This window comes from Oreochromis niloticus, linkage group LG12 (genome assembly GCF_001858045.2).
Source record: "Oreochromis niloticus isolate F11D_XX linkage group LG12, O_niloticus_UMD_NMBU, whole genome shotgun sequence".
NCBI lineage: Eukaryota > Metazoa > Chordata > Actinopteri > Cichliformes > Cichlidae > Oreochromis > Oreochromis niloticus.
The window spans coordinates 25,630,841-25,657,558 of NC_031977.2; the positions used below are offsets into that span (position 1 = coordinate 25,630,841).

The 26,718-nt window shown below is 40.5% G+C and overlaps 3 protein-coding genes and 1 long non-coding RNA gene across 17 annotated transcripts in view; 3 read left to right on the plus strand and 1 right to left on the minus strand.

Annotated features, from left to right (window-relative positions):
- kcnip3b (Kv channel interacting protein 3b, calsenilin) overlaps positions 1–23,952 on the plus strand; it is a 62,386-nt gene extending 38,434 nt beyond the window's left edge. For 4 of the 7 annotated variants that reach the window (XM_019366100.2, XM_005473496.4, XM_025897072.1 and 1 more), the window contains 6 exons: positions 15,795–15,919; positions 16,043–16,112; positions 17,882–18,060; positions 18,659–18,763; positions 19,169–19,231; positions 22,910–23,952. In XM_019366100.2, coding sequence (XP_019221645.1) covers positions 15,795–15,919; positions 16,043–16,112; positions 17,882–18,060; positions 18,659–18,763; positions 19,169–19,231; positions 22,910–22,957 — 590 coding nt within the window. In that variant the 3' untranslated portion in view covers positions 22,958–23,952. Of the gene's footprint in view, positions 1–9,060; positions 9,064–11,823; positions 13,031–13,165; positions 13,169–15,794; positions 15,920–16,042; positions 16,113–17,881; positions 18,061–18,658; positions 18,764–19,168; positions 19,232–22,909 lie in introns of those variants that run through there. The other 3 variants (XM_019366101.2, XM_019366102.2, XM_025897071.1) reach the window with 3 other exon arrangements.
- On the plus strand, positions 598–5,500 carry LOC112841843 (uncharacterized). Its single transcript, XR_003213236.1, has 2 exons — positions 598–5,270; positions 5,404–5,500. It is a non-coding gene; the product is annotated as an uncharacterized LOC112841843 (long non-coding RNA).
- On the minus strand, positions 5,130–10,416 carry LOC112841841 (uncharacterized). The gene is made up of 2 exons (XM_025897070.1): positions 9,256–10,416; positions 5,130–8,415 (listed from the first exon to the last, which is right to left on the minus strand). The coding sequence occupies exons 1-2, from the start codon at positions 10,163–10,165 to the stop codon at positions 5,699–5,701; spliced, it is 3,627 nt and encodes a 1,208-aa protein (XP_025752855.1). The 5' UTR covers positions 10,166–10,416; the 3' UTR covers positions 5,130–5,698.
- A 2,005-nt stretch (positions 23,953–25,957) lies between the features above and the next one.
- Positions 25,958–26,718, plus strand: part of slc23a2 (solute carrier family 23 member 2) — a 38,237-nt gene continuing 37,476 nt past the window's right edge. For 4 of the 8 annotated variants that reach the window (XM_005473503.4, XM_005473505.4, XM_019365723.2 and 1 more), the window contains exon 1: positions 25,958–26,255. The gene's annotated coding sequence lies outside the window, so the exon portion shown is untranslated. The remainder of the gene's footprint in view (positions 26,256–26,718) is intronic. The other 4 variants (XM_005473504.4, XM_005473506.4, XM_005473508.4 and 1 more) reach the window with 1 other exon arrangement.

The following is a 26,718-nucleotide window of genomic DNA, read 5'->3' on the forward strand; positions in this document are numbered from 1 at the left end:
TGATGAGCCCTTCAGATCAGAGATGTCAAATTCATTTTACATCATGGGCGAGTATGAGCTTAAGGTGTCCAGACCAATGAAAGTCCTCTTTCTATGAGTGTAAAGATGTTTCAACTACACGTTAATATTTTAATATAAGGAGTGCAATTTCAACAATATGTCTCACTTTTTCTACAAGCCTGACTGTATGAGCTTGAATTGTAAGAAATAATAAATAAATGTTCTTACAATAACAATAAACAGGTTCTCCTTAGCGGTAGGAGAATGTATGTATGTATATATATATATATATATGTATGTGTATATATATATATATATATATATATATATATATATATATATATATGACTCTAATCATTCACTGATCGGAGTCTTTGCTGTACCATAAGCATCATCAAATGTTTATGGTAAGGAAAACAGAAATATTATTGAATCCTTTATTCAAACAGGGTGAATGAGATAAAAGTCTGTTTTTTTAAGACACAGATGAAGAGCAGACACACAGGTAAAAGCACATGTGTTCACAAATTATGAAACATGTGTACAGGAGTAATTTAAGATACTGAAAATTAACTTATCAAAATGTTTAATTCATATTTATTGCAGTTCAGTTTTTTTTTCAAGTTCTTTATGACTAGGTGGCACAGCTAATGTGCTCTTAACAAAAAAACACATTTACCCAGGGTAGTATTTGTAGAAGAGCAGTGTAAATAACCACCATACAATATTAAGCTTTATACATTACTCTTTTTAGTTATTACCTTCAAGTGACAAAAGCATAGGAACCTTTGCTTTAAGGTTTAATATGACTCAGAATGAGTGACTGAGCAGGAAACAGGTGAGGGAGGTTACAGAGGACAAGACAGAAATAGACTTCCATACTGCCAGATATCTTTTTGAAACCACAGCCATCTCCCTCTGGTAATTTTCAGCTTGAATACAGCTTTTAGACACTTTGCCTTGGCTTTATTTTTCCGATCTGGAAGCTACATCGAAGTTTTATACCGTGTATGAGTCAGACACATCAGCTAGGAGGAACTTTAGCCCATTCGACAGAACATATTGAACTCTTAGATGTTGTGTGCTTTTTTCAAATAAGATAAACGTGCATGACCTTTTTCACTTCAATGTTCAAAAGCATTAACGTCCTAGTTTTTATGTTTTAATCAGAAATTGACATCATGTTGACAGACTTCAGCAGCCTTATTTACCACACTCCATGTACAAGGGTCTTTGAAAAAAGCCTGAATGAAGAGTGGAAAAAAGGTCACGACTACATCGTCTCTGTTGAGTCTTTGTTCACATTTTGTCTGTGAAGTAGAAAAATCCCATTAAAGTACTTCTAATGTTTGTTTGCTTTTTTTTCCAAAATTCTGTAGATGCTGTAATATTTGGGGGCTTTTAACATATCTTTCTAATGTTATATTCAGAGTTGAAAAGTTTAATGAGCTTTTATTATGCCTGATATTTCATGAAGCCTTGAAGGGCTAACAGTGAAAACAGTTTTGCTGTACCTTTAGGACAGCAAAAGAAACATCAGACACTGCTCTTTGAATGATGCATTTTTTCCCTTTGACTAGAGTTTTGGGCTGAAGGCCAGAGAGTCAGAGTGCCCTACAGTCACTGTGCCAAGACAATTACAGCCGGAAGGCTCCAGTCGGCACATTAGTGCCTCTCATATGGCTCGGCATCATAAGTAATAAATTCAACAAAAACGCTAGTAATGTTCTTTCATAATTTATCACTCCTCTCAATCTCTACTGTCTTCAGTTCCTCCAACACCACCCCTGCCTCTTCCTCCTCCAATACTAGGGCCTACACCCAGGTTTAGCATTACTTCACATCAATTATACATAAAGTATCGAACAAGCTTTCTCTGAGACTGCCTAAATATGGAGCCCCGAGTACTCCTCCAGGACCCTGAAGGACACTGGCCATCCCTGAGTAGCCTCCAAAATTCCCATCATGTGCCTTCGTGCATTTAACTACCTACTTCAACATCTCCCACTAAGACTTTCCCAACTGCAGTGTCATTATCCCACTCCTGGATCATCTTCTAATTGCCTTAATCATCTTTAAGTACTTGTCACTGGAATGTTTGCATCATCACCGATACAGAAAGTGGATATCTGCTAATATATCTGCTATTGTAGTTGGATGGATTTTAAGTTTTTTTCTACATTAGGTCATTAGGTCCATATATATTTGGACACTGACACAAGTTGTTGTTTGTTTGTTTTTTTTGTTTTTTTACCCGTTTACTGAAACATACTCCAATTTAAGTTATATGATGGAGATAATGTGTAGACTCTAAGCTTTTATTTGAAGGTATCCACATTTGAACTGGATGAAGGGTTTAGGAGTTTCAGCTTAACATGTGCCACCATCTTTTTAACGCTATTTGAACAGTTGATTTAAAGGCTAGTTCATGGGCAGGTGGGGGCAATTGCTTCATTATGTCATTATCAATTAAGCAGATAAAAGGCCTGGAGTTGATTTAAGGTGTGGTGCTTACATGTGGAAGATTTTGCTGTGAAAAGACGTGGTACAGTCAAATAAGCGTTCCATGCAGGTGAAACTAGCCAATCTTAACCTGCAAAAACAGAAAAAAAAAACCAATTAGATAAATTTCTGCAATAGTAGGAGTGGCAAAATCTACACTTTGGTACATCCTGAGAAAGAAAAAAAGCACTGGTGACTTGAACAACACAAAAAGACCTGGATGTCCATGTAAGACAGCAGTGGTGGATGATCGCAGAATCATTTCCATGGTGAAGACAAACCCCTTAAAAACAGCCAACCAAATGAGCAACGCTCTCCAGGAGTTAGGCATAGCAATATCCAAGTCTACCATGAAGAGAAGACTCCATGAAAGTAAATATAGAGGGCTCACTGCAAGATGCAAACCACTGATAAAACTCAAGAATAGAGAGGCTCGATTGTACTTTGTTAAAAAAAAAACATCTAAAAATCTCGGTATAGTTCTAGGAAAAATATTCTTTGGACAGATGAAACCAAGATCACCTCTACAAGAATGATGGCAAGGTGTGGAACAGATCATGATCCAAAGCATACTACATCATCTGTAAAACACGGCGGATTCAGTGTGATTGCCTGGGCGTGCATGGCTCCCAGTGGTACTGGGACACTAGTGTTTATTGATGATGTGACACAGGACAGAAGCAACCTAATGAATTCTGAGGTGTTCAGAGACGTACTGTCCTCTCAAATCCAGTTAAATGCAGTCAAAAGAAGGTTAAATCTAAAGTGAATACAGGTATTGTGGTATGAGGTGGTAAAGATTTTCTAGGTCCAAGAGTGTGTTGATTCAAACAGCAGCAACAAAGACAAGTACTATGGATGTTTTAACAACTAGTTTAATATTAATTGAGAGTAAATTGTCTGGAATTGCACCTCTTTTCAGTCACAACTGGTGCAATCCCTACACATCTGGATGACAAGCAGGACTGGTCCTTGAACTGGTCTTCCTTAGATGTAACCCAAGAGGTTTTGTTGGAATTAATCGATCTCTATGTCGCCTCATTTCTTTTCTGTCTTTGTGTTTGCAGTTTAAGATATTAATGTTATTTTCACATTTTTCTGCCTCAACGTTTTGAGTTTAAGTTGAATTTATAAAAGACACTTTGTTTGATCTGGAAAACTTGTGTAGTTGGCTCTGATGAGAATACAGTACAACAGGCTTTTTAAATACTAATTTATTCAGTGTTTTCACAACAGAGTTGATTATAATCTCATGGGGGAACCAGACAGGCAAATATCTATTAAAGTATGTTTTAAACCACATCAGGAGGCTATCTCAGAATCCATTTTGGTACCGTGTATGTGCTAAACATCCCACATTTAGCATCAGCAATACATTAGTGGTCGCTTATTAATCAGAAGATGCCGTGGCCTATTTGATGAATTATTTATATCATCAGCACTCAACAAAAGCTCCTTTGATTTCACCCTACGAAAAATATTCACTCATTGGCACTTGTTGTGTGTGTTTGTGTACATGTGTGTATGCTTATAGTCCAGTTAAGTGATGTGATCTAAAACCAAACCACTGACCTTTCAGGCCGGTGCTCTCTGATGTCGATTTTTGGGATCAGTCCAGGTTGGACCTATTTTGGGATGAAATCGATGCCAGAGGTAGCCTTGGCTTTAGAGATGTATGAGCCCTATTTCGGGGCTTTCTGATACCAGTATCTGGTGTTTTACTGGCGGTTTGTGTTGGATATTTTAAGTGGCAAGTGGCGTCAGTGTACGGTAAGAAAAGATAAGGAGGAAGTGAGTATTCACTTTGTTCATCTCTGGTTTCTTTGCTCATTTTCATGTTTCTTAGAAGCTCTTTAGATCAATTTAATAAATTACTCAGAATTTATGATTCATATCATCAATTTCCCAAAGCTGGTACATTTAGTAAATGCTTTCAGTTAAACAGGACCTACTGTGCTTCTTCTTGTTTTATCTAATATGGCCAAAGTTTCAAATGAGTTCAGCGTATGTGCAATTAATTCCTCTGAAAGGAAAGCTCAGGATTTAGACTTTAGCTTAGACACTTTTTTCTACTCTTGGAACTCTATAATATCAGCCTGCCTTCTGTTTGCAAGGGGCAGCCAATCAGAAGGCAATCAACTAAAAGTGAGAGGAGCTTTAATGCTGTTTGTTTCAGATCACTGATGAGCTGAGGGGCTACACTAAGGCACGGTAAAAGATAAAAAGATTTCTTTGAACTGTGAATCAATAAAATCGAAATAGCAGGTCCTCTTTAAAGCGGGCAGTAGTGGTGTAATAGGGCAGCCCTTAGCGGCTGGAAACACAGTGAGACGGACTAAGGCAAGTGCAGTGGAACAAAGCATTTATTTGCCATACAGCTCTCCTTACAACAATTCACTTCGAGCTTCTTCACAGCACAAAATATCCTCCTCTAATGACAACCAGCAGCCTTAAATATGTTCAGCTGTCACAGACTAAACCATTATTCCACTCTTAGGTAAATTCTTAAATCCCAACCTTCCACCACAGTATACAATATATCAACTATAATAAATAAATACATAAATACATTTCACATTTTTATATTAATAAATATTTCACACTTTAATGTTACACCAAACCCAATATTATAAAAACCCAGAAACCCAAGCACAAAAAGATTCACCACACTCTCTTTACCAATGGTCTCTCCCGGAACCTTTAAATGGTGTCTGGACCCCCGGGGAAACATTTGCCCAAACACCCTGAAGAGGACACAGGCAAGAAAGGTGAGTAATCATTATCTTAACAACACTTATTTGCACCACTTTTATTCCTAGATTTCACACACACATTTGCATTAGTTTTCCTTACTGGTAAACCTTAATCATCATCTCAATCACCATTCTTCTCTCCTAACAGACAACCACCACATTCCTTGATGAGGAGCAGCTGTGCAGGATCTGAATCAAGGCTACCAACTGATTTTAAAATTCCCAATAAATAATCAATAAATATTTAAACTTCTTGTGTGCAAATGTTTTACTGTGCAAATCCATGCTTAAAGTGCAATGCTAAATAAAGTGCTTGATAAGGTGCTTTTAATAAAGTGAAAGGTGTGCTCTAAAGTGCTATACAGATAATATAATACAAATACATTTAGTAAGGAAGTCCTCTTCCTTACATTTCCTCCTCCCTCTCCTAAGCGCGAAGTGCTTTAGTCCTCTGTCATCCTAGATAAACAGTCAGCAACCACATTTGACTTCCCTGGCCTATACTGGACCGTAAAGTCATAAGGCTGCAGAGACAGATACCATCCTGCAATGCGGGCATTCGCATCCCTCATGCGGTTCAACCACTGGAGGGCACGATGATCCGTCTCTAGAGTGAAGTGACGTCCCAGAAGATAATACCTCAAGGCCTCGATAGCCCATTTCATGGCCAAGCACTCTTTCTCCACCGTCGAATACCTCGTCTCCCTGTCGAGTAGTTTCCGACTCAGAAACACCACAGGCCTTCTTTCACCATCCACCTCTTGCTGAAGGACAGCCCCAAGGCCAACTCCCGAAGCATCAGTTTGCAAGATGAATGGCTTGTTGAAGTCTGGGCTGTGTAGAACTGGATGTGTGCAAACTGCTTCCTTGAGGTCTCTGAATGCTTGCTCACAGTCTTCTGTCCAACGCACTTTGTTGGGGGCTGAGCCTTTTGTGAGATCATTCAGTGCAGTGGATCGCTCTGCAAAAGAAGGTATGAATTTCCTGTACCAGCCTACTAGACCCAGAAAACCTCTCACCTTCCTTTTTGTTGTCGGAACTGGGAAGGACTGAATTGCTTCAATCTTTCCAACCTGCGGCTTTATCTTCCCAGAGCCAACCACAAAGCCCAAGTACTCCACTTCTCTCTTGGCTATGGAACACTTCTTGGGGTTAATAGTCAGTCCAGCCATTCTGATGGAGTGTAGCACCTTCTGTAGGTGAATGACATGCTCTTCCCAGGACTGGCTGTACACCACCACGTCATCCAGATATGCTGCAGAGAATGCTGACACATCTCTCAGTACATGGTCCATTAATCGTTGGAATGTCGCTGGTGCACCTTGAAGCCCAAATGGCATGACTTTAAATTGGTACATACCAAAAGGAGTTTTGAAGGCTGTCAGCTCTTTCGCTTCTGGTGCCAAAGCCACTTGCCAGTATCCTTTACACAGATCGAGTGTCGTAATGTACCTTGCTGATCCAACTCTCTCTAGCAGGTCATCCACCCTGGGCATTGGGTAGGGATCAAACTTGGATACTGCATTCAAATATCTGAAATCAATACAGAATCTCAGGGTGTCATCTTTCTTTGGTACCAAAACAATCGGGCTGCACCACTCACTACTTGACACCTCAATGATTCCCAGATCCAACATCAGTTTTATTTCTTTCTGCAGCACTGGCACCAACCGTTCTGGAATTCTGTAGCTCTTTTGTCGAACGGGTGCATCCTCCTTCACCCGTATCTTGTGCTGAACCAGTGATGTGAAGCCTGGTGTTTCTCGAAAGAGCTGTTGGTCCACGAGTGGTTTAATATCAGCCTGCTCAGTATGAGACAAATGAGAAAGGTCAACTGAAGCACAAACTTGAATGTTAGTTGGAAAGAACTTCTCAGTCACCTCCTCATCCTTAACTGAACGCACCAGTAACTGATGGACCGGCTCTTGTCGGCTGTGGAATTCCTTCAACAAGTTCACGTGAAATGTCTGATATTTTTTAACTCTTTCTGGCATATTCAGTTCATAAGTGACTTTACTCACTTGTCTGACGATCTCATATGGTCCATGCCATTTTGTCAGCAGCTTGTTATCGCTGGTGGGAAGCAATAACAGTACTTTCTGACCTGGAAGGAAGACCCTATCCCTGGCCTTCTGATCATACCATGTCTTTTGATGTTTTTGTGCAGCTTTCATATTGTCTTGCACCAATGATGCCATTTTCTCCAACCTCTCTCTCATGGTGATGACGTAGGCTGCGATGTTTTCGCCCTCTGCTTTGGGGTCCTCCCAGCAGTCCTTAAGCAGATCCAGGGGGCCTCTCACTTGGCGGCCGTACAAAAGTTCAAAAGGCGAGAAACCAGTGGAAACCTGCGGGACCTCCCGGTAGGCGAACAGAAGGTATGGCAGCCATTGATCCCAGTCAGCACCTGTGTCAGAAACAAACTTGCGCAGCATACTTTTGAGAGTCTGGTTGTATCTCTCCACTAGCCCGTCCGTTTGGGGGTGATAAGGGGTGGTCTTAAGTCCCTTTATCCCTAACAGCTTATAAACCTGCTGCAACAACTTGGATAGAAAGTTCGTTCCACAATCCGTCAGAATTTCTCTTGGTATGCCTACCCTAGAGAAAAGCTGAAGCAGACAATTAGCAATGTGACGGGCTTTAATTGATCTGAGTGGGAAGGCCTCAGGAAACCGTGTTGCATAGTCACATATGACTAATATGTAGCGATGACCTGTGGAGCTCCTCTCTAAAGGGCCCACAATATCCATGCCTAGCCTCTCAAACGGTGTTTCAATAATTGGCAGTGGTTGCAACTGGGCTCGTACTACTCCTTTGCCTGAGGTCAACTGACATTTTTCACAGGAACGGCAAAACTCAGAAACCTGGACATACATTCCTGGCCAAACAAAACGGCTGCTGATCCTATTCAGTGTTTTGTGAAAAGCCATATGACCTGCCCATGGAATTGAATGACCCAAATCCATAACTTTGTTTCTGAACTGTTGTGGGAGTGCTACAGCTTCGCATATCCCCTTTCTCTGGTACAAGATGCCTCCTTTAATCAAGTAAACAGTGTCTGCAAGACAGCTCACCTGACCTTGACTAGCCCCCTCTACCTCTGTTACCTTCTCAAACCAGGGTTTTAGAGTAGGGTCGCTTCTTTGGAGTGCACCTAAATCTGAGGGAACGTCAAACTCAAGCTGGTTATTCGGCTTAGGAAACAATGCTGTACCTTTTTCCCCTGAGCCTTTGAACTTTTCTCTTCTTTTCTGAGCCCTAGACTTTCTAATCTTCCCTGGCTCTGTTTCGAGAGACTCCTCAAAAAAGGGTAGCTCTTGCATCATTTCCTTTGCACTTTGTGCTCTTGTGACTACATGACAGGGTCTAAATGGTTCAACTGTCATATCTAGAGGAAGTGAGCCTCCAGATTCATCAGTTAAGCCTTGAATGTCTTTCTCAGCACTCACTTGAGGGTCATAATCTGACTGATGTATTAGATCAAACAGAGTGGGGATGTCATTACCAAGTATCACTGAATATGGCAAATTGGGAACCACAGCTACCACTAACAAGTAGGTTTGACCTCCCACTGTCAGGTAAACCTCAGCAGTAGGGTACCTGTGTTCATCTCCATGCACACAACTTATTGTAGCCCCAACCCCACTTAGCTTTTCTCCTGAAATTATGCTAGAGTGTACAAGAGTTTGGAAGCACCCAGAGTCAAGCAAAGCTTCCTCTTTGCGCCCATTAATTAAAACAGGGACAGTACAAGCTTTCTTTCCTACTGGCTCTGTGGCTGGTCTTGGAACTGCACACAAAAGAGATGGTTTTGACTTAAGGGCAGGGCAAAATTGTTGTGTATGGCCAAAGTTATGACAGTGATAACATTTAATATCCTGAACTGAAGACTTAAAGGATTTCTTCACATTGTGAGGTCTATGGGAAGGGAACTGTCTAGAACTAGAAAGATTTCTAGCCTGAACTTGACCAGAACCCTGTTCACCCCCAATGGACTTACTTGGTTGGGCGTAGTGGGTCTCCCGGCTGAAGTAGGTGCTCTTGCTTCCTTTTCTGGCTGAAGTGAAAACCTCTGCGAGGCTAGCTGCTTCCTTTGCCGTCTTCGGATCATGCTCACGTATCCAGATTTCCAGCTCTGGGTTAACCATTCTTAAAAACTGCTCCAGAATTATCTGCTCCGATATTTCTTCAACAGTTGATTTCTCAGGTTTAATCCATCTTGAAAACAGGTCTTTCAATCTTACATAAAGTTCACGTGGCGTCTCACCTGGTTCAACTTTCATAGATCTGAAGCGGCGTCTGTAGGTGTCAGCAGTAATCTCATATTTTGCCAGAATTGCTTCTTTCACTTTATCATAGTTCTCAGAGTCTGTTACATCCATAAGAATGTAGGCTGTGCGGGCTTTACCTGTCAACAGGGGAACCAGACGAATAGCCCACTCATCTCTAGGCCATCGACACACATTTGCCATTCTTTCAAATGTAGTCAGAAAATGTTCAATGTCATCTTCTGGTGACAGAGGAAAAAGTTTTGGTTCAATTAAAGACCTGGACCCACTGGCCACTGGAATGTCTTCACCATTGAATCCATGTTCTTGTTCGTCAGATGTTGTAGGGGGCGCTGGCGCCTCTGGTGGATCAGGCTTATCAATTACAGCATTAACTTGTAGCTGGATTTGCTGAAATTGATGCTGCATGCCTTTCCACCTTTGCTCCTGACGTGACAAATCCTTCTCCCACTTTTGGTCTCTGGCTGCTTGAGACCGCATAAGAGATTTCACCAACCCTGTCAACTCCTCCAATTTGTCCTCAGGGCTTATTGCTGCCATGGCCTCTAGCTCAGATGAAGCTCCAACTCCTTCATCAGGCTGCTCCTCTTGGCCTGGCTTTCTTCCACCTCTTGTCATCATCTTCTCACTGTGGCATGAGTGACACACTTCTGACACCACTTGTAATAGGGCAGCCCTTAGCGGCTGGAAACACAGTGAGACGGACTAAGGCAAGTGCAGTGGAACAAAGCATTTATTTGCCATACAGCTCTCCTTACAACAATTCACTTCGAGCTTCTTCACAGCACAAAATATCCTCCTCTAATGACAACCAGCAGCCTTAAATATGTTCAGCTGTCACAGACTAAACCATTATTCCACTCTTAGGTAAATTCTTACATCCCAACCTTCCACCACAGTATACAATATATCAACTATAATAAATAAATACATAAATACATTTCACATTTTTATATTAATAAATATTTCACACTTTAATGTTACACCAAACCCAATATTATAAAAACCCAGAAACCCAAGCACAAAAAGATTCACCACACTCTCTTTACCAATGGTCTCTCCCGGAACCTTTAAATGGTGTCTGGACCCCCGGGGAAACATTTGCCCAAACACCCTGAAGAGGACACAGGCAAGAAAGGTGAGTAATCATTATCTTAACAACACTTATTTGCACCACTTTTATTCCTAGATTTCACACACACATTTGCATTAGTTTTCCTTACTGGTAAACCTTAATCATCATCTCAATCACCATTCTTCTCTCCTAACAGACAACCACCACATTCCTTGATGAGGAGCAGCTGTGCAGGATCTGAATCAAGGCTACCAACTGATTTTAAAATTCCCAATAAATAATCAATAAATATTTAAACTTCTTGTGTGCAAATGTTTTACTGTGCAAATCCATGCTTAAAGTGCAATGCTAAATAAAGTGCTTGATAAGGTGCTTTTAATAAAGTGAAAGGTGTGCTCTAAAGTGCTATACAGATAATATAATACAAATACATTTAGTAAGGAAGTCCTCTTCCTTACAAGTGGCAAGTGGAAGCACCAAAACATTTCCCGGTGGCCTAAAGGTCATTTTAGCCTGCCGTGAATTTGAGCAGCAATATTATAAAAGTGCGAATGAGTTGAGGGAACTATCAGACCGCAACAGATCCTCTAATTCCATCCTATCTCTAGCATCCTCCTCTGTCATATCAGCCCTTTGCGGATCCTCCATCATATTCTCTGTGGTCTTCAACTTCTCCTCCTCCCTAGCAGCTCCATCTTTAACATCCTTTCTCCTGTATATTCACTCTGCCTCCTCTGCACATGTCCAAACTGCTCAACCTGAGCTGTTCCTCTGAGGTACTTTTTTCTAATCTTGTCCATCCTGGTCACCTCCGGCATCATCAATCAGCCCGGTATGTGCTTAATGTAAGAGCTGTCATTTTTAATTATTATTTTCTTATTTTAATGGCTGCATCCTCCAGGCTCTGAGAACCAAATGATGTCAGATGAGTGTCACTTTCAGTTAATGCTGTTTATTTAGAGCAATATGCTTTAGAAGCAGCATCTTATGATGTGAGGAGTTAATAAAATCCACTAATGGTAGACTCTTTATCACTGGCTTTTATTGTTAAAGTTTCAAATTGAATGAGAAGGAAATTATAGAAGGTCTGCATGGACATAACTTTGAATGGAGAGAAAAGCTATTTCTTAGTCTGTGATGGAGTTACATCCTCATATTACATCATGGACTCTGTGCATGTTGTCTCTTTAGTCTCCACTAGAGGGAGGCAGACAGTAAAATGAGCCTTGAACAAGTGTCACAGGGCCTGAGGGAGCCTTCTCTCACTGTTTTTCTTTATTACATGAGAACGAGTGTGTGATAGGACTCCACTGAGGCATTAAATCTGTGCTGCAGATCCCAAGAGAGACAGGGGAACGATTAGAAAGTGGATCACGTAGCTGACTGGGAAAATGAGATTCAGGACACCTGTTGACCTTTGTCACCACCCTCTCTGTGTCCTTAAAGGCAAATTATTTTTCTGCTTGTCACATTTAGCAGAAATCATTCTAATCTTTGTCAGCCATGCCTATTTAAAGCCGTCCTGCAGTGATTTGATGTGTTTCCGGTCTCGTGTTGAGGTTGTTTTGATGGAAATGGGAGAAATGCAACTTTCTCTGCTTCCTCAGGAGTTCAGAGGTTAATTAGCAGAGAATAAAGTGTGATATGGAGAGACGCTATAGAGGAGGAAGCTGCACAGCATCAGTCATTTGTTCTGTGGTGGATTTTCCTGATGCACCTCCTTGTGAATTTTGGATATTTTTTTTATTATTATTATCACTGACGACAGGAATAATATTTACTGGAGAAATCCCAAGCCAGCTTCAGCTTTTTGCCAAAAACCTAATCTATGTGGTGTGAGAATATTTGAGCTTCCTCTTCGTGTGATTGGATTTCCTGTGGATTAACGTGGTGATCCAGATTTTTTGGGAGGGATTTTTTACTCTCATCTGAAGCATTTGACGTTCATGAGGGAGTTGGACCATCACACCCTGCTTTTAATTGTGGAAAAAATCCTGTAACATTCATTGGAGCACGACAGATCACCGGGGTAAAAAAAGAAAAAAAAAGAAGAAGCAGTCAATTAAAAAGGCAGAGGGGGAGAGCTAAATAAAGAATCATCAGGAAAAAAATGTGACAAAAAAAGAGTGATGAGTGACTGACACTGTTTCAAAGACAGGAAAAGGCAGTGGAGGAGAGTGAGACTGTGAGAGGCAGATGGATTAAAACAGGTGTCTATAGAGAGTCCAGTGATGTAGAAATAGAGGGGTAATAAGCGAGGAAAAGAACAAGAGAAGACAAGATAGAAGAAGAGGGGAAGATGAGTGTAAGGTGGGAGACGGAGGGACTCCAGACAGTTGGCATCGTCTGCCTGGTGATCATGTTCCTCAAACTGATGCACCTGCTGGGCCTGATCGACATCACTGAGACCGGTGAGATACCACAGGAGAGGGGAAGTGAGGAGGAGGAAAGACACGGAGCAATTTGCGAATGTTATGAATGTGTTTGACCCAATCTGGATACGTGTAGAAGAAGACATAGCTGTAAGAGGCATGAGACAACCACAGATGGTGTTAACAATAAAGACTTCTTTTTTTGGCTTGGTTTTACACAGGCATCATTTTAAAGGCTGTAAACGGAATAACTGATGTAAGCTGACAGTCAGTCCCTGTCAACCTCTGGTAATAATTGCTCACATGTATGTTCTTTTAACCCAAAGCTTGAAATATGTAAATCTTTTAAAATGGCAGTTATAGATATACACAGTGTATTACTGATTCCTGAAATACTAATTTCAAACAGGAGTAAATAGTTTAATTTCCGTTTGGCATGAATACATATTTGGTGGTCTGGTGAGTATTTGCAGCACTGGGGCAGTAAAGGGAGAATTAACAGTCATGGTAATACCAGTGCAGCAGTTTGGCTCATGTTTTAGTGACAGTTAGTGACATTAAAATTGACACATGTTTTAAAAAAACTACTTTCCCAGTACCTCAGAGTGTGTATAGTACAGTAGCTACACAAATCACTTCTGTTAGAGCAATGATTCCCCAGTACCAGTACAAGTACCCCCAGGGTACTTCTCTAGCCATGGGAGTACGTGAAAGATTGGCTCAGCAATTACTTAGGCCAGTTAAAGACTTTAGTGGACATTAACATGTTTAAGCACCCTCAAAAACATGATTCTTCACCCTCAATGAATCAATAATTTTGAGTTAAATGCAGCTGATATATATAATTCAAAGGTTTATTTATTCAGATAATAAATCATGAAGGAAAATGTACTTATACATGAATCTTTACCTATCAAGTAAATTCAGATTCCATTAAATTTGACATTTTATCTTTTATTTATGTAACAAATTATACATGGAACATTTCCATGTAATTAAATTAGAGCTAAAAGTAAGCATTTTGGGCACAGGTTTTTTGACTGCATAAAACCTCTCTAAAAAAAATAAATGAGGAGTAAAATAAAGAAGAAAAACTGATTTACTTTTATCCAAAAGTAAATCAATGATTAAGATAGTTTTCTAAAATTATGCCTAACACTTTACATTATTACATAATGCATTGCAAATCCCAGCAAATTGAATTCTGTCATTTTCATTCTTAATGTATTATAATAGTTTTCAGTGTATTTTGTAGATTGTGTTATGTGTCTGAAGTTTCTGAAGTTTCTGAGGTTTTGAGCCCTGGGTTTAACATTTCCATGGTAACAGATGCCTCCGCCAATCAGATGCCACTGTTTCAATTTAGGATTGTAGGTACAGTAAAAAAAGCCTTTTTGTTACAACGAAAAGGTTGATATGCAGACCTGTACTTTCTGTAGAAATACTTACCATCATCCCATGTTTTAGATACTTTACCCATACAGACAAGGTCAGAAACCATCTTCTTCTCACATTGTGCAAGAATAAATGAACTGTAAAGAAATGTTGAAGAGCCAATCACCTCCCAGCTTTAATCCCCTTCTCTGTGGTTTGGGTTTATGTTTCACAGTGTATCATATTTCCCCGCTCTGCTGGGTGTTTTATCCGAATATTATGCGAGTCCTCTCCTTTGGACCCATCGTGTAAACCTCACAGCGTCCGATCTGACTTGACGTGTTTTCTTTTTGTTTGTTTTTTTTTCTTCCTCTTACTGTCGCTCTCCCACTGTTCTCCATTTACGCTCTTTCACTCCATCTCGGTGTCGACACCCGTCCACCTCCTCCACCTCTGTTCTCTCTGTCTAAAGATGGTGAGTATGTAACAACACTAGTCCAACCAAACGGAGAAAACTTCCCTCCTTTTTTAAAAGTGTTTTCTTTTTGCCCAGCAGTGCAGTGCTTTCTCTTAGTGTGCAATGGTAACCAATGCCGCGACACTTAATTTGAGTGAGAAAGTGTCTTTGATCTAAATGATCAAACTTAGGTTTTCTGTGGTGGCTTTTGTTTTGAAAGTCGCTCCAGCCAGATTTGAAACATTTCCCACACCTCCACCCTCAGGATAGGCTGATTTTTGTTCTACAATAACTTTTTTATGTTTACTGAAGGCATGCAAACTTTTGCCTTTATACTATAAATATATTTTCCAAGTTACAGGCCCTGGAAGTACATAGGGATTGGCTGGAATTCAGTGCTTTTTAATGGCCTTTCATTTTTAAATGCTTGAACCAGATTTAAACTGATTTGGTTGTAGTTTTTAACTATGTTTAAACAAGGCAAAATAAAAAGTGATAAATTTCAACCTTCCTTTTATGTATTTCAAGGGCCTGTAGCTCAACTACTCATACATTATTGACCAACAATATCATCTGATTCTGATGGGGTCACGTGGGATGCAGTGATTGAATTCTCATAAAATGACCCTTCAAGTTTGGTGACATGTCCACCATAAAGAAAGTACCTCCTCCTCTTATTTTACTCCCTTGTTCGCCTGCCTTTTCCTCCTCCACAGTTTTCTGATAATTCTCTCTTTTGAACCTCGAACATTTTCCTCTTATGCCTCCTCCTGTTGAATGTGTGAACCCGCCCACACCCCATCTCCGAATGTTGACCTGCATCCTCTCACTCAATGTCTGCCCCATCCTCCCTCTTTTTTCTCTCCATCCTTCCCTCCCTTCATCACTTCTCTCTCCTTCTCCCCTTCTTTACTTTTCCTCCTTTCTGTCTGTCTATCCATCCCTTTCTCTCTGTCTCTCTTCCTCCCACAGACAGCAGCGACAGTGATTTGGAGCTGTCGACCGTGCGTCACCAGCCAGAGGGGCTGGACCAGCTGCAGGCTCAGACTAAGTTCACCAGGAAGGAGCTTCAGTCTCTGTATCGAGGCTTCAAGAACGTGCGTCTAGCTGCTGCTTCTGCTGAGACCAGCCTAATTGCTTTGCTATTATTACTATGCTTTATATAGAGCTGAATTATTATTCTAACATGTATATCTCCTTATTCCTCCTCTCTTGAGCAGGAGTGTCCCAGCGGACTGGTTGATGAGGAGACATTCAAGTCCATCTATTCTCAGTTCTTTCCCCAAGGAGGTTAGACATTAAAACAATCTCCTCTTTTTCTGTCCTTTTTAGTGAGGGACCGAGGGTCATATTTTTCCACACCTGATTTATATTTCATAACTTTAAATAAGATTTAAACAAGATGCACACCCAATTATTTTGTTCTGAAAGCAGGCCTGAAATATGCCTCCATTCAGAAAAGAGAAACAAGGGTTACCCCAGTAGGCGTCAAAGGGGAAATGAGTTAAAAGCACTTAGCTACAAGAGCCACATGCTGCTAATGATCCAATTGAAAGTTCAATTTATCATGCTTTAATGCTGCCCTATTAAAATAATTTAATAGTATTAAATACACAGTGTGTCAGAATTAATCTGAAACCAAAGTCTGGAAGAATACCCAGACTGCCACCTTCAGATGAGAGGAAGCTGCTTTGGATGCTCAGGAGCAACCCAGGAGCCATCAGTGCTCAAGCCTGCTATGAACTGGAAACCAGTGAAACACCAGCTTCATTGCCTAAATACATTTTACATTGCCAAAGGGATGTAAAAGGGTGTTGACTACACAGACAAGCCAAAGCCTTCTGGAGAGAAGTGACACAAAAATTGATCTATTTGGGCACAATGACATGAGGTATTTTTGGAAGAGTGTTTTGTCTCCCTCCCCTTACCCCTGTTGGAGGTTACTTCCTGTTAAAAAGGAGGTTTTCGTTCCCACTGTCGCCAAAATATTTGGTCATGGGGGTCGTCTGGTTGTTGGGGGTTTCTCTGTATTGTAGGTTCTTCATCTTACAGTACTAAGTGCCTTGAGGTGATTATTGTTGTGATTTGGCGTTATATAAATAAAACTGAATTGAATTGAAGGCGAAGCTTTACAACCTAAGAACACTGCACCAACAGTGTTGCAACAGGAAAACTAGTTTTAGAATTGAAAACGCAGGCTAACATCAAGGTTCTGGAACAGCCTTTCCAAAGTCCCAACTTCAATCATGAAAATTTGTTAACAATGTTTGAAAGCTGGGTCTGCGCCAGGAAACCAAACAATTTAAATGAACTCTACCAAATATGTGACCCTTTGTGCATTAAATCCAAAATAAATTAAACGCTCTTTCCACTTTGGACAAGAACAGTTCAAAGAAATCATTAAAAGCCCAAAATTATCATTACTTTCATACTAATGGTGCTTGTAAACTTCTGACCACAACTATAATAATATCACAAGATATGCAACTCACAATTTATTAGAGTAATTAAAAAAATCAAAACAGAACATCTATATAAATCTTTTGGGCCATATCTGGGTAATTCTAATTGTCTTTTGTTAACTAAAGTGGGCAAAAGTAATAAAAAATTCAACTTGTTTTTAGTTATGTGCCTGTCTAAAAACTAGTATGAAAGATATCACTGCAGAAGATTTTTTTTCTTATGCCCAAGAAAACAGAGAGTTGACCAAGATGGAACATTTTTGCTGGTAAAAGCAGTCAAATTTCAAGTAGAAAAATAAAAATTTAGGCTCTAGTTAAAGCATAAAATAATCTAAACAGACAGTGTTTGTTATGCAGAATTCAAATTGAAACTGGACAGAGGGAAAGAGGACTGAAGCAGACAGTTGCAAGAATGGGCTTACAGAAGCATTATATTATCTATAATAAGTAAAGGGTCTAAAGCAAATAATTATAGTGCTGAAGAGTCCAACATGAGGTTCAAGCCTCTTCCCTAAGATAATGACTCCCTCTCCTTTGCTGTTTTTGGGTGCTTTGTTAAAAGCACTACATTAAATCCACGTCTTCTTTCATCTACAGATGCAACCACCTACGCTCACTTCCTGTTCAACGCCTTTGACATGGACAGAAACGGTTCAATCCGTTTTGAGGACTTCGTCATCGGCCTGTCGGTGTTGCTCAGAGGTTCGGTCACCGAGAAGCTCAACTGGGCTTTTAACCTTTACGACATTAATAAGGATGGTTACATCACCAAAGAGGTGTGTGTGCGCGTATGTGTAAGATATATAATTTTTTGACAACAAGACAAAGACAAATCTCATATTTTGTCACCTTTGTTACATACAAAGACTGTTTAGGTGACCTGAATGATGATTGTGCCTTTGGCAGTTTCAAAGTAAACAGACATATGTGGTAATCAACAAATAGCACACACTGTTTGCTCAGTGAAAGCCAATGTTTGTTCCATTTTAAAGTGCTGGTTAACATGGACTTCCTTTCTTCCTTTCTTTCTTTCTTTTCTGAAGAATTATTTCTTGTGAGTTTCCTCATGCAGTGCAAAGACATGTATTTATGTTAATAGTTGACTGCTGTTACCTGCTTGCAGGTATGAATTAGTTTTAGCCTCAAGGGCTGTCTGTCTCTATCCACCCTGATACAATCTCATCTTTTTTAGAGATTGGCTTTTTTTTTGTTTTTATTAAACACAGCCAGGACGGGACAACTAAATTAAATTTCTGTTTTAATCATATAGTACAGAGTTTTTAAAATCCATAGTAGGTAAACAAAACACTGAAACAGTTGGCTGTTTTAAGTGTGAATTATATTCACTCCCTTTCCTTCTCTGCTTCTCTTCAGGAAATGCTGGCAATTATGAAGTCCATCTATGACATGATGGGGAGGTACACCTACCCTTGCGTGCGGGATGAAGCACCCTCTGAACATGTCGACAAGTTCTTTCAGGTTCTGAATCCACACAATTAAATATAATTTCTAGATTGTAGTTTTCTCAGTGAGCCATGGATAACAGACTCAGGGGTAGTAAGATTTAGCCTTGAGGCAGATGACTAATGCCCAAAGTGATGATGAAAAGACTGGTGATGACTCAGGTTGACTCCCTTTTCCATAAAAGCTATTGTAAGCCATACATAACTACATTAGAGCATCTTAGAATATCTGTCATAGATAAAGAAAAACGTCTAGGTATGAAAAACACAAATAGAGCCATTTATGAAAAGTGTTACTTTGTAAAATATAATTGGGTTAGAAATGACCCTACTCACTCATTTTGGCCTCTTAAGAGTTAAATATCCTAAATATTGTCCCACTAATATCCGCTTTCTCTTCTTATTTTTTCTGTTTTTTCAGAAAATGGACAGGAACAGAGATGGTGTAGTGACTATTGAAGAGTTCATTGAGACCTGTCAGAAGGTGACGCACACTTTTTTGTCCCACACACCAGTCAGTGTAAATCACAATTAGTCATGAACACAAACAGTATTGCAGTAGATCAAGGTTCTTGGTTCAATGTCAGCAACAGCATGACGTCACTCACACTGACTAGTATTATCTGCCTTCACACATATTGTAAACCCTGACATGTTGTTTTTTCGAGGAATATCACACTTTCTAGTCTTTATTATCATATTCTGTATTTAAAGATAAAGATAAAGATGACCTTAATTAGTCCCACAGGTGGGAAATTTGTTTTGTTACAGTAAAAGTGCAAAGTTATATAGCAGAAATTAGAAAACACTGGAATGCAATAAAATAAAATAAAATACTGTATGCAATAGAATAAAAATAGAATAATATATACAATAGAATAAAACAGAATACAAATACTATATACAACTGAGTAAGAAAATACAAAAGTACAACTTTGTCAGAGAAAGAATTACACATATAGCAGTCTTATTGATCAGCTGCCAAAGTCTTTGTTGTGGAGTCTGACAGCAGTGGGGAGGAAAGACCTGCGAAATCTCTCCGTCCCACACCGTGGTGCCGCAGCCTGCCACTGAAGGAGTTGCTCAGTGCTGTCAGAGTCTCCTGCATGGGGTGGGAGATGTTGTCCAACAGGGATGACAGCTTAGCCACCACTCTCCTGTCACTCACCACCTCCACTGGGTCCAGAGGGCATCCTAGAACAGAGCTGGCCCTTTGGATCAGCCTGTTCAGTCTCTTCCTGTCCCCAGCAGAGATGCTGCCACCCCAGCAGACCACACCGTAAAAGATGGCTGAGGCCACCACAGAGTCATAGAAGGTCTTCAGGAGTGGGCCCTCCACTCCAAACGACCTGAGTCTCCGCAGCAGGTACAGCCTGCTCTGCCCTTTCCTGTAGAGGGCGTCTGAGTTATGAGTCCAGTCCAGTTTGTTGTTCAGATGAACACCAAGGTACCTGTAGCTGTCCACAGCCTCGATGTCCATACCTTGGATGTTCAGTGGTTGCAGTGGAGGATGTTTGTGCCTGCGGAAGTCTACCACCAGCTCCTTGGTTTTACTGGCATTGATCTGGAGGTAGTTCAGCTGGCACCAGTCCACAAAGTCTTGAGTCAGTCCTCTGTACTCCTTGTCGTCCCCATCAGTGATGAGGCCGACTATTGCAGAGTCATCAGAGAACTTCTGCAGGAAGCACTGGGTGGAGTTGTGGGAGAAGTCTGCAGTGTAGATGGTGAAGAGGAACGGAGCCAGAACCGTTCCCTGTGGGGCCCCCGTACTGCAGACGACCCTGTCCGGCACACAGCCCTGAGTCCTCACATACTGTGGTCGGTCGGTGAGGTAGTCCAAAATCCAGGTAGTGAGGTGATGGTCCACTCCAGAGTTCTCCAGCTTGTCCTTCAGGACCGTGGGAAGAATAGTGTTGAAGGCACTGGAGAAATCAAAGAACATGATTCTCACAGTGCTCCCAGCGGTCTCCAGGTGAGCGAGGGAACGATGTAGGAGGTGAATGACGGCATCATCCGCTCCAATGCCAGGCTGGTAGGCAAACTGAAGTGGGTCCAGTGATGAGCTCACCAGGCGCTGAAGCTGAGCCAGGACCAACCGCTCCAGGGTCTTCATCAGGTGTAGCTGTTGAGGTCCTTGGGGCGTGAAGTCTTTGTCACTGGTACAACACAGGAGGTTTTCCAGAGCTGTGGGACTCTCCCCAGCCTCAGGCTCAGGTTGAAGAGGTGCTCCATCACCCCACACAGTTGGTCCGCGCAGGGCCTGACAACCCTCGAGCTGATGCCATCTGGGCCCGCTGCCTTCTTGCCATTAATCCTCCTCAGTTCCCTCCTAACCTGGGTGAAATTTATATGCGGACTTTCCCTTTACTAATTATAGCGTGTTTATTTTTGAATCACCTTTAATCCTGTGTTCTTCTATATGTGTCTCCACTTCTTTCTCACAGTAAATACTGTAAGGAAAAGAGACCTGATTACACCTAATTTCCTTTTTTAATACCTAATCATGAACTTAGAAAAGTCAGTGATAAAAACCCAGCATCACATCCTCAAAGATATCTCTGCAGTTGATAACCAGAAACAGATGTTCCTCATATCAGTACACTATTTTGGTTGAAAAATGTTTATAAACTAATATCCTTAATCATGAACATTCTCTGAAGGAAAGCACTTCCTCTGTATTTTGCTATATTTTGCTCCTGGTGTTTAATTTGTCACAGTCAGTATCTACACAATGTTAACAAACGCTCCCCTGCTAAATACTTTTAAAACAGTGTTTACTCATCGTCTACTTATTTGGGCAGACTACATTTTCAGATTTTTTTTATGTGTGCTAGACAACTATGATATAAACACAGTTTGGGTTTTTTTCTTAGATTGAAAATATCAAATTACAGTAAAGTCAGTGGGCTTTGCCAGGAAGACATATCTCTGTACTGAAAAAGAAGGACATTTTAAAACACACCTCCAAAAGCTGTAAAATGTTAACTGGGCAACAGTGGAAGCCATTATCTCCTGATAAAGGGTAGTATTGAGCGTTGGCACACACTACCAGCAAGTAAACTAAAACATGTAATGAGGGAATTATTTGACTTTTGACCCTGTTTCTTAACTGTTTTACCACAAAATTTGCTTTAGATTGTATGCACAGTTTCATGGATGTCAGTTTTCTTACTGACTTCACAAGTATTTGAGGTCAAAGTATGTACACTGACTTATCTTGTGTTTTGGTTGCTGTAAAACACTGGGTTTTTAGATTATTAGTCATTATTTATTTTGAGACCATCTGTGTGTGCTGTTTACCCCAAACTCAAATATTGGTCAGAGCCTCTGATGCAGCTCTGCAGCTGTTTTAACATGCTTCAATCAACAGAGATAAAAATGGAAAATTCAAGCCAGTGCATTTACGTAACGAGCAGAGAGCTTTCCAGTTATTTTACTCAAACTGTAGATGTACTGTAGCATGCTTTATTTACACACAAATTTTTAAAAAATACCGATAACACTAAGGTGCAAAAGAATTACAATCTGAGGACTTTGAATTAACACAAGCAATAGACTGAATGCTGCTGCTTTTCCCCTACAGGCTGAGTGTAATAGATGGATTTAGCATCTAGGTTGAAAAAAGCAATGAGAATGCCAGTTACCACCAGGGGATGACTTGATCGATGACCTCAGTAAATCTTTTTCCTTAGTTAGTGATCTCAAACACCAGTTCAAAGTGTCATTGAATATAACGTTTGGTGAAAAAGAAAGTTTTTCTAGGGCTCTAAGCAGTCCTGTGAAAAACTAAGTACACCCTAGATTTCATTTTCTGTATTTTCTGCATGACTTTATCAGTGTCTCACATCACTCTTCTTTACAGCATTGCCTCAGTTGATTGAGTTCAGTCTTCTTCTCTATCAAGGACATCAAAAAACTGAAATTAGTTGTCTAGTAGATATTTGTAAAAACAAGCTCAGTCTCTAATCTGTGCCCCTATAAAGAAACATGACATGGTGGAAGATTTATATCCACAGTTGCTGATAATGACTCAGTGCTTTTGGCTATAAACAGTGCCACCGTGGCCATTTGTTATATCTTAAACTTTGACCTAATCAGCCTGAACATTTGTTTTCTTTTGAATTTGCTGACAGATGTTTTTTCTTTATCGTTTGTTTTGCAGGACGAGAACATCATGAACTCCATGCAGCTGTTTGAAAATGTGATATAAGAATCTGGACGTCCTCAGTTGTTTTCCTTCATTAGCACAACTCACATACAAACAGAGCAAAGTCATGCACCCCACCCAATGCCGCAGACTCCACAATAACGTAAGACACCCTGATACATAATGTAGCTCCTGTGAAGATGCTGGGACTAGAGTTTTTCTATTTCTCGCCACACTCTTTTAATGGTATCTTGTGACTGTTTCGGGATTACAAAAACTGCCTCATGTCAAAGGAGACATTCTTGGATGACTTTTTTGTCCTCGGTGGCTCAACAGACATGCTGATTGTGCTTTGATCAGCGGACAAAAACCACAAGGAACGAAGAGGCTCACAGAAATGGACAAACTACATGGATACAAGCTTTAACAATAACATACAGTATATACACTCACATATGGAAAAACCTGTTGTTTCCTCAGAGTTTTTATAGCACTGGATGGATAAAAAAATCACAGTGATGTACAAAAAAAGACATGAACTAAAGCATGTTTGTCATCAGATATGTCATGTGGAATTAGCTTGCACTACAGTTTTATGACTATGTATTATATGTGCCTGAAATAAAGGCACTGTAGATACCTGCACCTGATATACCACTGATGAAAACCAGTGTGTATGTATATACATGTAAAGTTAATAATTATATCTAATGCATTGTGTTTGTCTAATCTGTGCTCCACCAAGTGATGGAATAGGACCAGTGCTCAATATTTGTTAAAGAAATTTCAGTGTTAATCACTTAAAAAAAATGGTCAGTAAGCGTCGTTGGAATTTGGGATATTTAAATGTTTCTCTCCTTTTTTTATTTTTGTTTTGGAAGATTATGTTTAGCTGGTCAGATTGCAAAAATTAGTCTTTGCAGAACCGTGAAGAAAGACACATCAAACTAAGACTTTTTCTTCAGTATCTGTGAGCATGCTGACTCCACAGTGCCACAGTGTCATGTACACTACAGTAGGACCTTTGTGATGTCAGGAAATTAAAGATGCTGTCTACAGGTGTGACTTCTTCTCTTTAATGCATCCCTTCACTGTATTCAACCATCTGAATGATTATTCAGAAAAACTTTCATTATAAAAAGACAATTTCTATTCCTCTGTATTTAGTGTTACATCCTGGCTTTGGAGCATCCTGTTGTGTGACCCGGTTTATGCAATTAAGGCTATTCCTCCAGTCTTTCTTGATCATACTGTCTATTACTGCATGCATAATGCATTCCTCAGCCTGAAAGGGGTCACACTCATACTTTGATACGATCCCTCAGAGTGACCACTAACCTGATGATGTCAAACCCACCCACTTAAACAATAGAATTGAATACAGTAAAATTGTTATTTTAAGTGGTGCTTATTAATGTGCAGAGTAGTTCAAGTTGACACAAAAGGGAAGACAATGTCAAAAGACATCAACGTATTTAATTCAGCAGCATATTTATTGATTGAACATTCAAGGCTTTGGGTAAACAGTTTGTACAACATCACTGTAATGGGTGACATGGTTGAGGGCCAAAGCTGGGATTGAAGTCAGTAATTAGACATATTTATCAGTTGTAAGCATGAGTTATCAATTTGACAAAACAGGCAAGTGGCCCAGGGAAAAGGTTTGAATGTCTAAATGGTACTGGATGATGCTGTGACAGTTACTTTGTGGGAATTTGATTGACCACAAACATAAAATGAAATACCAGGTGCAACAGTAGGGATCTCAGTCTGACATCTGAGCTGAGATCTGCTTTATTTTGTTCTTATTTTATGCTTTTTTGAATTAAAACGCATACATTAGTAACAGAAGCATACACAATGGCAAAAGCAAGGATCTCATGATAAGTCCACAGGTGATTTTTTGATCTGAGGAGATGGACTATTGTTAAATGATTGTCAAAATCAGCCATGGCTTAACTAGCTTTTAATAGCTCCTTAATATAGCTATTAATATAGTTGTGTTTTGGGGGGTTGGGGTGGCACTTTTAGTGCATTAGTAGTTGTAAATACTTTGTGTTTGTTGGTAATAGAATAGAAACTGCTTAAAGAAAGTGCAGAAAAAAGAAAAAAAAAGAAGAGATCTGGAGCCACATGTGCCCTCAGAAAAACGTCAGTCTCCCTTAGCATCACTCTTTTATCATATATCCCCCTCATTTTGCGTTTTGTTGATGATCATGTCTGACAAAAAATGGTGCCAAAATGTGCGATAACTGAGTTAAGATCTGGAGAGTGATTTTTGTAGTTATCAAACCGTTCAGTGTCTCTTCTTGCCCTATGGGTGGCGCAGACATTACTGATCAGCATCCGCTCAGCTTTGTATAGACTTGCTTTGATCATTCTTTCTAAGGTGGAGTGTACACCCAGCCCCACCTCACTGCAGACACCATAGGGTTCGGGTTTTCCTTTATCGCAGTTTGTATTATACAATTTGGTTCCACAAATTTTTAAAAATTTATATTTGTTTTCTGTTTCTTCCCTCTGATCTTTCCCTTGTATATGTTAAAAGACTTAATTAAAAGACATTATGTACGACAAATCATAGACTTTTAAACATACAGAGAAGTAGAATTATGCAATTGTTTTATGTAGTTTATTAAAAATAACCAGTAAGTCTAGCCCTCAAGTAAATTTAGCGATGTAAAACACGCAGTTCCATCTGAAAACATATCAATATTCATCTACGTATTTATTTCCCATCACCACTTTCTGCTGCCGTGTTACCCAATGTTGTCCCACATGTGCACTGCCCCAATGATTGCATGACCCAAATACGAGCTACGAGCTATATATGCAACTATCAAGTGGCGTTGTGGTGTGATACATAACCCTAAATACACAATACAAGCCCAGAGCCCAAAAAGCTCGTTTTAATTGTTTAAGAGGCTGCAGAAAACTTACAGCCAGGTTATACAAGCGGGGTTATAATTACAGAACCTGTCCTTGAAGGGAGGGAGTCTGGGCTGCGTCACGTTCTAAGTCGCTTCTGATTGGTTAAGGTGGGGCGAAAGCTTACATAGGCACCCGACGTCACGGGCGATGTGGGCATGCGTCCTGATCAGCGTCATTCCGTGGCTTTATGAAAGGCGAAATCTGTCCACGCGCAGCTGTTTCGAAACCGAGGGGAAGCGGGTCGTCTAGGAGGAACTGGGCTTAAGGACAGTCTCCCAATCTCCGCTGCGCGCGTGTGAGCCACTTTCCGCCTTCAACTGTCGCCTGCGCGTGCCTCCCGCCTCGCACAGCTTCCACAACACAAGCCACGGGGACGAGCCAGCGTTAGCCGAGGAGGGAAGTGGACTCCGTCTTCTCTTTCATCAGGTAGGTGAGTGCAAAACGTGCCACTTTATTTTTAATTCCAGTGCCTTGTGAGTGTTAGGCACCCCTGCTTTGGTTTCCCACTCTGTACGCCGTCTCAGTTTGGGGGCTGGAGTTGGCAGAAGATAACAGCTAGCTGTTAGAGGCGTGTGAGCTCCCTCTCCTCAGAGGACTTCGTGGGCCGGCGTGACCGTGGCGATGCTGATGCTGGAAGTATGGAAGTATGACCGTGAAAATAAAGGCCCAGATAGCCAGGCTTCCCTTAGTTTCCAGTACTAGTCACCTTTCTCCTCCTTAGCTCGTATTTTTTTTACACCGTTACTTATCAGTATGAGGTTGAGGGCAGATGTATCAAGGTTTCTAGATAATGAGGGCTTTATTGTGACTCTTAGAACACACAAAACATAATGCAGATAGGCATGCATAAAAACCCTTAATAAATCAAGTAGCACTAACTGCTACACTAATGC